At 39.5% G+C, this 12,449-nt stretch overlaps 2 protein-coding genes across 3 annotated transcripts in view; both read left to right on the forward strand.

The window, feature by feature from the left end:
* Nucleotides 1-309: 309 nt before the first annotated feature.
* On the forward strand, nucleotides 310-9,435 carry LOC104358259 (potassium channel subfamily K member 16). Its single transcript, XM_009963827.3, has 6 exons — nucleotides 310-522; nucleotides 4,143-4,257; nucleotides 4,740-4,906; nucleotides 7,315-7,480; nucleotides 8,843-9,071; nucleotides 9,355-9,435. The coding sequence occupies exons 1-5, from the start codon at nucleotides 310-312 to the stop codon at nucleotides 9,064-9,066; spliced, it is 885 nt and encodes a 294-aa protein (XP_009962129.3). The 3' UTR covers nucleotides 9,067-9,071; nucleotides 9,355-9,435.
* LOC104364815 (potassium channel subfamily K member 17) overlaps nucleotides 9,385-12,449 on the forward strand; it is a 30,609-nt gene continuing 27,544 nt past the window's right edge. Inside the window, exon 1 of one of the 2 annotated variants that reach the window (XM_032985317.2) lies at nucleotides 9,385-9,460. In XM_032985317.2, the coding sequence (XP_032841208.1) occupies nucleotides 9,428-9,460 (33 nt within the window). In that variant the 5' untranslated portion in view covers nucleotides 9,385-9,427. The remainder of the gene's footprint in view (nucleotides 9,461-12,449) is intronic. The other variant, XM_032985316.2, reaches the window with a different exon arrangement.

Below are 12,449 nucleotides of genomic sequence, written 5' to 3' on the forward strand. Positions count from 1 at the left end.
TCAGGCTTCATTCGATTGAGATCTTTGGATAAAAGTTGCTTTAGTAGGAGAAAACCACTATGATTCACATTCTTATTAAGCCATAGATGTTCTCCCTTTATTTTGGATAGAGAAAAGATGTGGAGGGATAACATTTGCCTGTTAGTCTCATTTTGTATAGGTCTGATACCTGTATGTTCTGTTAAAAAGTTCTCCAGGGCAGTAGCTTGGAACATGAGTGTGTGATTCCTGCGTGTCCTGCGTAGCACATGTCTTGAGACAGTAACCCATTAAGTACTGAGCAGGGTCTGGCAGCAGCAGAGCAGCAGTATGCCCCTCCTTACCACACACAACCAGCAGATCAGCTGGACTCCACTGCTGGTACTGGGGTATCTCTTTTACCTCCTTCTGGGCGCTATGGTGTTCCAGCTGCTGGAAAAGCAGGCAGAGACCCACTTTCGGGACCAGTTCCAGTTGGAGAAGCTCAAGTTTCTGCAGAACTACACATGCTTGGACAGGCAAGCCCTGGAGCAGTTTGTACAGGTAAGAGGAACAGGCTCCTATTATTTTGGCTCAAGTATTATTTTTGTTAGAAGAAATTATACTGTTGTGGCCAAGCATGTCATAAATCGATCTGTTGTCCATGACATTAAAAGACTAACTGTACAAGAGAAAGGCAGAGGTTTCTCAAGCCCATTCACATACCTCTTCATCTTGATCTATAGCACTTCTTTCTCTTCCCAGTCATGAACTCCCAAAATATGTGAATCTGTTGATGCACCTTCATGCTACCTTGCAATATTTTCAGCTTCATGGTTTTCAGTGCCCTCATTAATTATTACATGGGAATTATGCATGAGGACAAAAAACAAGAATGAAGCCTACAAGAAGTAGGTTGCCTTTCCAAGGTTCTCCAGTCCAAAGTTGTGCAAATTCTGCCTTACTTTTGTACTACAAATTGTTTACTGCCTTTGAAGGTAGTCCTGCACTTCCAGTCCTCTAAAGAAAACAGAAAGTCAGCCATCATGAACTGTGTTATCTATCACTTATAATAAGAAATAAAGGACTCTTGTTCAATATGGGTTGTCAATTAATGGCATCTTCAATTACAATTTAATATATTCCTCAAAACTGGCTGGAAATAAATTATTAGACCTCTCCCAGTATTATTATGGACATATTCTCATTCCAGTATTGTAAGAACTGGACAGAAATACTTGAACTACCATCTTCATGATCAAAATTTATCCAGTTGCAGAGCTGGGTATCTAAACAGTTTGAACCCTTCCTACCATGTCATTAAACCTGATAGAAACTCTAAATATGCTGCAAGTTTGCACTATCTAAGTCAGAGGACTTCCACGATGGTATATACTTTTGATCAACAAAAATGCCAGATTTTGTAAATGGATTTAAGCAAACAGTGAAGTTCAGATCAGAAAGGGAAATGAAGGTGCCTGAACCTCTGTCCACAAGGATGATGTTCTGATTACTATTACTGTGATATATTTCTTGTGGAACATTTGATATTGGCCAGAAAATGACTAGAGACTTCAAGAACTTACATGCCTAAAAACATCTGTTTTTTTCAGCTTCACCTGTTGGTTATATTACCTGTCTTTCCCTTATCTCTGTGATGACTGTAGAGGAGAAAACCTTGATACTCATTCTAAACCAAATTGGGATACTTCATAGGACTGAAAGGTTTAGTTAGAAACCCTAGGTACCCTAGAAACCTTAGGAAGAGTTCACACATGTCCAGATTTTCTCTCTGGCTCCAGTGGAGCTTCCATAGCACTGCTGTGCCACTCAAAGAATCACATTTTGCTGCACCTCTGCTGAATTAGATAATTTCACTTGGAAGCTGTTCCAGACAAAACCAGCTGAGGGCACCAAATTATTATCTACCAAATTTCAAATTACTTAGACTTGATAGTCCTTAAAGTAAATGTAAGTGCAAGTGCCCTCTGACTCATCTGCCATTTATAAGACCTTTTAAGAAATTTGTCCAGCTCTTACTAATAGTAGGGAATAGCAATCTTTCCATGTTAAATCTCTAATTCTAAAACTAATGCAGGGATAAAATCATCTCTCTGTACATTTTAACTATATAGTTAAGGAGGCCTGCTCATCATGTCAGAAGTTCCAGTCTGAAAAGTCACAGTATTCAGGCTGTGATTCATTGAGTAAGGAAGTACCTTTTTTAAGTCCCTGTTTTGGTAATGTCTGTACCTTTTCAGCTTCAAATGAACTGATACAAATGTAGACCAAAAGGACCAAATCCTTGTCTGTGACCACAAGTGGCTGCAATGTGCATTGGCAGGGGGACGCCCCGGAGAGCAGAAATGGCAGACAATTTTTATTCTCTCCACATCCTACTATAGCTTTATGCAGGCTTCATACTCTTACTGCAAATTGTAGCACATTGCTTTTACTTACTGGCTACTTGTGCTCCCAAAGACAACAGGTAATGTTCAACCATTCAACAGCTGCTCTGTTTGCACTCCATCCATAACCATTAGCTGAGCTGTAGATGGAAAGGAGCTGGGAGCCATTATAACTGTCCCTAAACCTGTTTTTTAGGAATGATTCTCCTGAGCACCAGGATGACATCTCTTTCCTGGGATTGAACTTAAAAGCAACAATCATACCAAGAAATCTGGCCTTGTCAGACTATGTCTGAAGTCTTCAACATTCAACATTGCCTTACTCTTCCATGTTGGCTTTCATGATGTGAATGTAGCTCCTCCGAACTCTTGTGCATTGAAATGGGTAGAACTGACAAGCATTCCTTACAAGAATTAATTAAACCTGTGATTATTTTACACGTTTCAAGAGACTCACACCTCAGTAGCTTCTGTGTGTTCCTTCTAACCAGCAAATAAAATAGTCAATTCTAGATAATTTGATGTGTTGAATTCTTCCCATTCTAAGAGCAGGCTTTTAATGGCTAATGTAAAGTTCTTAAAAAGAAACTCTTCAAACACTTCAATCATGAGATCACATGTGACAAAACCTAGCAGCCCCATCTGATAGACTTGACAAATGCTGTTGGATTTTTTACTGAAGGAATAACATTAGCTATTAAACTTAGAATACTCAATCAACCAGTACAGATCAGCTATTATTGCAGAACCTATGCAAAATCAGGTACCTTATAGTGGGTATGCTCATCAGATAAAAAATCCTTCTGGCAGTGGTTAATATTTGAATCAATAAAGAATATCTTCTTTGGTCTCATACTCCTGGAACCAACTAAAGCTGGGGTTGTTGTTGAATCCTGCTCATGTCTTGTATCATACAAAAGTCTCTAGAAGAGATGAACAATTCCTTCATTCATTTTGCGAAATGACAAAGGCTGTAACCTGGACCTCAAAATTGATATGTAACAAACAAGGGGATTCTTGAAACCCCAGCCACTGAACAGAGGGTAACCAATCTCCTTCAGAGAAATCCTCAGGGAGAGCAAAGGAACACAACCTTCACTAAGGCAACTAACAAGATATTTGATGCATAAATAGGAGCAACATTTCTTTTGCACATACTAGATTCAGATACCCTGGTAAGAGCTATCTCTAATAGCAGAAAATATTTCATTACTTAATCTTTCAGACTAGAAGAACCCTAATATTCATTGAAAATTATTGGGAAGTCATAGCCAAAAACAGTAATTCATCCTCACTAGTACTTACATGGAGGGAACAGAAATGAGCATGCTCCCCATGCCCCTCCCCACAGACACAACCATACATTTACACATGCCCAAATTAAAAAATGGAATGAGATGGCTCGATTAGGAAGGAGAGAAAAGGAACTGCCTTTACTTTTTGTGGCATAACTTCACTTTGCTTTCCCAGTCTGATCACTTTGGGGACTCCCTCCACTCCCTTCTGCTTAGCCTTCAACTAGTTATGGAACCTATCCTACTTCAATGGCCAGTTCTCCTGTGACAAGAGTTCAGGTTCCTGATGAGCTTTACTTCCAAATTTTGCCATGTCAGCTCAAGGCCATTTTAGTCAAACTCTACCCTATTTATCTACACTGTTTATTGCTCTGCTTGCTCAAGATGGAAAGCAATACCTACTTCTCTCTTTTTTTCTACTATTCTTCCTGATTTGGTCTAATGGGTTGCTCATCTGCTCCTTTGACCTCTTCTGCCTCAGGTCCTCATGGAAGCATGGGAAAAAGGGGTCAACCCAGAAGGAAACTCTACAAATCCCAGTAACTGGGACTTCAGCAACTCCTTCTTTTTTGCAGGAACTGTTGTCACCACTATAGGTGAGGTACTCTCTTTCCTTATTAATTGGGGTTTCCTCCAGCTGTTCTGTAAATCCCCCAGAAATGTGCAACTGGTGGACAGAATGTACCTGCAAGACAATCTTGACTACCGTGGGTTACGGTTTTCTACTGGTTTCCAATTATACCTGTTATTCTTGTGTATCCAGCATATTACACCTACAAAAAAAGCCAAGTGCCTACTCGGTACATTTAATATCATTTTGTACATGCACAGTACATCTTGAGGTTGCTTTAAAGCACTCAGTTGAACTCACCACAAAATCATAGACCTATAGAAAATTACAATACTCTTTAATATTTTTCATGTTAAGTTCTCCGTTGGTAGTAGTGAATGAAAATCATATGTCCACAGGTTCCTGAAGCTTAACGTAGTTGAACTTCCAAGCCTAGGAACTTCACATGGTGGCCTGCAGCCTGACTGTAAAGCCTTTTCATGTAACTGGTTTCTTCTTCTTTTCCAGGTTATGGTAACCTGTCCCCAAGCACAGTGGCAGGGCAAATCTTCTGTGTAATTTATGCCTTATTCGGAGTGCCCCTCAACCTGACCTTCCTTAATCAGTTGGGGAAAGGCCTCAATGCTCATCTGATTACCCTGGAAAGATGGGTGCAAAAGCCAGGCCGTGCTCAGGTAGAGTGTCAATCTATTATTTATTTCTACTATTTTAAAACTAATTAAGGTTCTCTTCTTAGATAGGTACTGCTGCTGCTAGACTGGGTTTCCTTGGGTGTACCTATGTTTTTCTGAACCACAGCAACTATGTGGTCCTCTATCTCAGAAAAGTGATGTATTCTGTTTATCTATAATAGCTTTAAAGAAATTTGCTTTTGCTTGAGGACCTCTAGATTTGCCTTTTAAAAACCTGACTCAGCAAAACTGTTAAGCAAGCATAGCCTCAGTTTTGAGCAAGATCCTTAAACTCTGGTGACCTTAGCAGAATACATGCACATACACACATTGCTAAATCAAGCTCTTATTATCTAGCCTATGCTAGCATCTATCCAGAATCTAGCTCTACGCTGTGCAAAGACAACTTATTTTTATTGGCCTGCTAATCTGGCTTAAAAAACCTTCCCTGATTGTGCCAGCAATTTAGCACTTCCTTCCTTTTCTTTTCTTGAAATGTAAATAAATACTCCTCCTTAGTTATAGTTTATTGGTGAGTCATTGAACTAGTCCAGATGTATTGGAAAAAGCAAAGCACTGATAATAGAATATACATGAAGGTCATTTATAACAAAGTTAGTGCGTGTTTCTGAGTAAAGGTTCAATGAATTGACTCCTTTAGTTAGGGAAAAGGGAGATTACATATGTTAGATGTGTTGAAACATTTCAGAGTTCTGGCGCAAGTTTTTTTCTCTTTTTCATTCATTAAATCTTGGAGTCACTGCATTCTCTACCTACACTGGGAAAGCTATAAAGCTACTGTCAAATGCAGACTTGGTTTATATGAGCAAGAAGTTCTTTCAGCTGCACAACCTGCGTCTGTTCCCCAAATACATGCAGCTCTACCACCAGAAGGGTTTTCATGCTAGTATAGCTGCATCTTTCCTGAGACTTCCAATAGCACCTTAGGGATGTGATTTTTTCATTATTATTATTTTCACTCCTGAATTAACACCTCGTTTCTGGCAGAACTCCTATGATCAGACAAAGCTTTGGAGCTGTATCTGCTTGTTCACTCTGAAAAGCCTCTTCCAGGAAGTTGGTTCATCTCCTTTTAAACATAATTTTGTCGTGCTTTGGGAAATTAATTACGATCTGTTCTTCTTCTTTCCTGACTTACCGTCCCCTATGTTATAAGTTTGCACCAAAATGTTCTTAAAAAACAGGGCAAAAAGTAATATTGTGCATTTCAGTATAAAATTTTATGCAAACTTTATTGTCTAATTAAATGTTATCACACTTCTGGAATGAACTAAATGAGAACAGATATCAACTATAACCATGTCGATCAGTAATTCTCAAAGTGCTTTGCAAATGCGGTAAGTATTATTATACAGCCAGAGAGGTACATAATATAGAATCGATTTGTCAAAGTCACCCAGTAGGCTCACACCATTTCTCAAGCTCAGTGAACTATTTCATATGTGAGATAATACAGAGAGAGAAAGAAAAACATGACACCTGAACCTTCTACTTTATAAACAGTGGTTTGGCTTTTCATCTAGTCACATTAGACACATGCATAGAAAATCATACTCTGGTTTGAATGCCCTTGAGGGCATTTTCAAACAATTGCAATGAGTTTGCATCAGCCCACACATCACTAGTCAAAAGTTCACCAGAGTGTGTTCCCTGGAAAACCATGAGTTCCTGAACCTTAACCCTAAACACCTAAAACCCCTTGTCATGACCCATCCACTGACCATTCTGTGTCCCTATCTATTGCAGCCACATATGCTGTAACTTATCTCCCAGAAGGCAGACATTTGTACTGAGACACAGATCCGCCCTGTGCTGACAGAAAACTACTCTGCTGTGAATGCTTCTAAGTTGAAAATAAAAGCAGGCAGACTGACTTCACTTAGATTTCATCCAAACATATTTTTGGCTGAGCTCTTGCAAGCCACTTTATAAATCTTTGGAAGCAGTCATGCTGAAGAGAACCCTAATTTGTTCCTGCCAGTCTTTGTATCAATACTTGGTGATTTTCCTCAACAACAGGAGCCAAATGATTATGAGAGCATCTCCACTTGAATTTAAATTGTTAAGTATTTAATTCCTATGGATGCCATAATAAGTTTGAAAATATGACTTGAGCATACTTAAAAACTCATTGCAAAAAGCTTTAAAAAATGCTTCTTTTTTTCCTAATTTTGAGATTTTGTTTTGATTCATGATTAGGTACAGCATCTACGTGCAGGGTAAACAGCGAGGTCAGTCTGCAGTGTTTGGAAGCATTGGTTTATCCTTCCTTTTTCGGACATTGCTCCCAGCTGGAGTGGGTTTATGATTCAAGAGCTAAACAGACACAGCAATTTCCACTAGACTTCTGCTCAGTGCTGCTTAGCTGCCATCTTCCTTTTATCTTCCAGGTGGTTCAAACACTGGCAGTGGCCATCTTCCTGACCACTGGAACCTTGCTTTTCCTAGTGTTCCCACCATTGGTCTTCAGTTATGTAGAAGGCTGGAGCTACGGAGAAGGCTTTTACTTCACCTTCATCACCCTGAGCACCATTGGATTTGGGGACTATGTTGTAGGTAATAAAGAAGTGAACTGGATTGAGTTTTGTTGAAATTAGTTACTCTAGTACAAAGCTCAATATAGATAACATAGATATCCATTACACTATAAATCTGGTACAAGAGCAATCTGAGCCAGAATGGTAATAATGAGCTAATGGATTATATGACATGGGCCTTTTTCTCTTGGCAGCTAAACTGAGAGTCACCAAATTCATTTCACATATGTCACTGAACACCCATTCAGCAGTGACTCTGTCCAAGCTGGTACGAATGTGATCCATTAGTGACAGGTAGAATATAAATGAAATTTCTTTGTGAATATTAAGCCTTTGAACTCCCCTGTCTTAGCAATGATTTGTTTCAGCAAGTGCTTCCCATTCCCAATAAGGATTCATGTCAAATATGAAAAGATCCATACTTACAACAGGGAGAATATTACTGACAACGCTGGGACGCCTGCGAAAGAAGACAAACCCAGTGAGATTACAGAGTCTTTAGAGATCTAGGCTGAGACACCGCAGTAGAGACATGTGAGGGGCTGTTTTTCCACCCACATATTTGAACAAATGCTCTTAACAGATTATGTATAGTGTATTTATTTGCTAAAAAACACCAGGGTCTGTTACTTCATGAGTAGTAGCCCTCCTCTCCTAGAGGTTGTAACTATGTCGCAAAAGGAGATGAAACCCCATCCCGTGCCAAATCTGGGCACTGTGGAGTTCCGTGATGATCTGGATGACAGAGACTAAATGCACGGCTGCGGTGCTGTCTGGTGTCTGTATCACCTGTGCCAATTGTCCATGCTGTGGAAATATCAAGCTGGGGATTAAGATTCCCATAACCACTTACTTAAAATGGCTGCATTGTACATAAAATATTCTTTAGGTGATTTTGAATCGTGGTTACTGAGGTATATCATCCTACAAAAAGCAATCACTGTATCACTGAGGTAGTGAATCATATCTTTCTAAATCACCTGAGATCCTGTGTGTCTTTTGAGTAAAATATGGCTAATACATTGGATTTCCAAGATGACTTTTTTCTTTGTCGGTGGATAGGATTACTCGATTTTGTGCATCCCCGATTAACATTATATAGCCTTGGCTTCAGAGATTTGACACCAACTGTGCTCATCTTAACCTGAGAGTTGGAACAAAAAAAGAAAAAAACAATAACAACAAAAAACAAAAACAAAACAAAAACAAAAACAAAAAAAAAAAAAAAAAAAAAAAAAAAAAAAAAACAGAAAGCTTATAGATCACACAAACTTGTTAAACATACTCTTTTCCAGGGGGTGGAGAGGGCGTATGCATGTGTATGTTGTCTGGTACACTGAAGCTGTCAAGATTAAGATGCAAAGTTTCTTGGGTTTTTCAGGCACCAACCCCAACAAGCACTATATCCCAGTGTACAGGAGCCTAACTGCGATTTGGATTGTTTTCGGCTTGGCCTGGCTGGCTCTGGTTTTCAATGTGGGAGCCGACTTGATGGAAAAATTCCTTCAGCTAAAGTGGCACAAGCCTGACGTAAGCTTGGAAGAAGGAGACACCACCAAATTGGAAGATGAACCTGAGCAGCCTAGAATCCACATTCCTAGCTGAGCAAGGTACACAGAAAGCAGTCTTGAAAGCTCATCTTTCATCTATATCTCACACTAAGCAAGCCCTGTGGATAAAAGACTAAATCATATGTTGTGAACTGTTTCCTAAGGAGGAAATGTTTCAGATGCACTGAAATTTCCACACATTGTATAGGCATCAGCCAATTAAAATCTCCAAAGAAGTAGCACACATAGTAAAACAACTGTCCCAGGATTCATCTTACACTTCTCACTCAACAAAGGCAACTTCCCCTGAAGTAATCAATTGCTATCCTTTCTCTTTCTCTAGTGGAATTCAGTTGTTACGGTCACTCATTTTCAAAAAATCCAGAGTGACTGCCTCCCAGCTCCAGCAAGAAGTCATGTCACCAAGAAACTCAAGTGGAAAAAGTCAGGTACAGAAATCTTTCTTCATTTCCAATCAGAAAATAAACAAAAAGACAGAGGAATATCGGCAGTAATAACGACCTACTTAATGACTTCCATCCAATTAAGATTCATTTGATATTGTCTGAAATTAGCTGCTTTCATATAAAATGATCACATTTCTTTAGTTCCTGGGCTAAAACGCTTCTCTCTTAAACTGTGCAGAAATTTTGTGTCTATCCAGCACTGCCTGGACTGTTAAAATTTATTTTAGTGTGAACTGACAGCTCAAAGCAGGTTCTTATCGCGCTTCATTTCACAGCCACTTAAAAACAGCACTTTAAATCTAAATGCAAGCAGACTTCCTTATTTCCAGTCAGATGACAATAGAGTCTGGCATTTGCTTTGGGCTAGTTCATTGAAGAACTGTCATGCATCATACCGAGCTGATGCTGTCCATTTACCTCTAAACAAGGTTGATGATAGGCTTGTGTGTTAAATCTGATCCTCAGTCGTTCGTACACATAGTGTCACCTGTGAGAAAGAGGGAGTTTGATTTTTTCACAGTTATTGTAAGTCAAAAGTAGCAGCAGCCATCTCCAAAGAAGCAGAAAAGCCAAAGAATGACATATAAATACGTCATAACAGGCTAGTTGCTGAGATATAAAACTGTAGTCATACTCTGTATTAAAGTAAACTATAGAAACGATAAAACAGTTATCCACTCATTGAGTACCATACTAGATTGTTTATAACCATCACTAACACATTCCATGGGTATGCTTGTAATTATGTACATACTGATATTTATTCAGTATGTTTATAACTCATATTAAACATCAATTAATCCTTTTAAACTCATGTATAACTGGAACTTTAATGTAAAGCATGAGTGAAATACAACTGGGCGTGTAGACTAGCCCCAAGCTAGCCTATGGCTGACAGCCTACAGTAACATCAAATGTCAGCCTTTCAGCAGCTGCTTTGATATTTCGTTTTGGGGAAATGTCCATAAAACATGCAGAGATGTGTGTAGGTCACAAATCTCTTCCCACATACCTTTTGTGCTAGATTTTTACTTCTGAGGAGGACCACAACAGACGCTTGCGCTTACATCTGACTTGATGCTTGTTTTCTTTGCTAGTTGCTGACTCCTGTGTAGTGCAGTGTGGCTGCTCAAATTTGAAATGCTGGCATATAAGAATGACAGCTATGGTTTATTCAACTTATTTCAAAACTGATTTTTCGAGTATTTATCCCATCTAAGATTTCCCTCATGTCTTACCACTACCTACCTCACAGATTTTATCTCCTCGTTTTCTTCACTGATCTTCTCCTATGCCCTCAGCTATTCCCATAAATTTCTGCAACAGCTTTCTTTGTAACCTCTTTCATTGAGAGCAGCCAACTCTCTCCTGTCTGGATTTTTGTATCTTTGCAAATCTCATGGGAAAATTTCTCTCTCAGTATTCTCTATTCTTCAGACATAATGTTTGCCTATGCACTTTTTAACATCGTAGCCATCACTGTACTCTGCATCTTGCCTTGTGTCGATACTACAAGACACTTTAGGCCTGTTTGTGTGAAAGTCAAAACTAAAGTTCTACTGGCTTTTACATCTGACTTGTTCCCTTCACCTTGACTTTTTCCTTGCCTTTCCTACTTTATCTAGCCACAGCCAGCCACAGAACGTGCACAAGTCTAAAGGTGATCCTATACAGCATTTTACACCATGCTGCATGTCATAAAAAATGATAATGAGGTTTATCAGGGATAGAAAGCATGCATGCAGCACTTACTGGCAAAGTGTTTGTTAAAATCATTCTTACTTGACATCCGACAGCAGGGAGTTTGGATTGCTTTTACTGCAGTCCAGAAAATTGCTCCTGTACCTGATACTGATTTTGCAAAGTAGCAGCATGGTGAGACTATCGTCTGAATTTTTTGCTACTGCAGCTTTTAGTAAGGCTGAGAGTAGCTGCAACAGTTCCCAACCTGCCTGCTAGAAGAATCAAAAATATACCTTAAATCAAGCGTATGGCCATGTTGGAACAGAAAACAGAAAGATACTGATGACCTCTCCTGTGTTACACAAGTGATAGAAATTTCTTGCTCATTTTGTCAGTTTTTCAAGATCCTGAAAAGATCCTAAAGTTCATGCACATCTGTAATCAGTGTTACTTTGAGATACATACTGGCAGCACTGGCCCAGTGCCTGAACACGGATGGACCAAGTGCTCTCTACTGCCCTTCCTCTAATAAAAAGGTAATCAACAAATATCAACTGACCTGCTATGAAAAATTACGTGGAAGAACTCTGCAATCACAAAGGCTTACTAGGAGTCAGAGTGCACAAAAGGGACTCTTCTGCTCTTTTAATAACCCATTTTAGCAGTGATGCGATCCTGCACAGAAGGGAGATCACACAACCTGCTACAAGATGCTCAGCTCAGTTGCATGGAAAACAGCACTTCTGAAGCCTCTGACTGCAGCTCTGCAGCCTGTGGCAGCAGCGGTGGCCCCAGGCAGTGGTCATCTGTGGCGTGGAAAAGTAGCACGTTGTCCTGAACAGCTACCGCTTGCAGTCCAGTGCAGGACAAGAAGCAAACGTCCTTCCAGGCTTCCACTTACCCTTGAAGCCTGCCCAGCAAGCTCTTCCTCATCCTCAGGTACATCGGTACCTTCCAGACAACACCAAAATAGCAGCTGAAAATATTTGAGCCATTCTCTCAGGAGATGTAAATAGAAGGCTGACACACAAGTGACATTTCTGAGAATACTCAAGAAAATCATCCATTAAAATATTAAATAATTCTGTGAAGATTTGGTGTGAATCTTGATCTCTTCCTCCCCAGATTCCTTCTAGCAAGCACACGCTTGATGTCCTGGGTTTTCACAGTCTTGCCTGTAGTTACAAACCCTGAGTCTCACCTGTAATTTGTTTTACATAATATATATTTAGTATAAACATTAAATTATATATGTTTAGTTTGTAATGTTTCAACATAGTTAGTGTGC

Source organism: Tyto alba, unplaced genomic scaffold (assembly GCF_018691265.1).
Source record: "Tyto alba isolate M040663 unplaced genomic scaffold, T.alba_DEE_v4.0 Super-Scaffold_16, whole genome shotgun sequence".
Classification (NCBI taxonomy): domain Eukaryota; kingdom Metazoa; phylum Chordata; class Aves; order Strigiformes; family Tytonidae; genus Tyto; species Tyto alba.

Coding starts and splice junctions, on each gene's coding strand:
- LOC104358259 (XM_009963827.3), top strand. CDS start 310: ATGCCCCTCCTTACCACACACAACCAGCAGATCAGCTGGACTCCACTG. Junction 523..4,142: donor CCCTGGAGCAGTTTGTACAG/GTAAGAGGAACA, acceptor CTTCTGCCTCAG/GTCCTCATGGAAGCATGGGA. Junction 4,258..4,739: donor AACTGTTGTCACCACTATAG/GTGAGGTACTCT, acceptor CTTCTTTTCCAG/GTTATGGTAACCTGTCCCCA.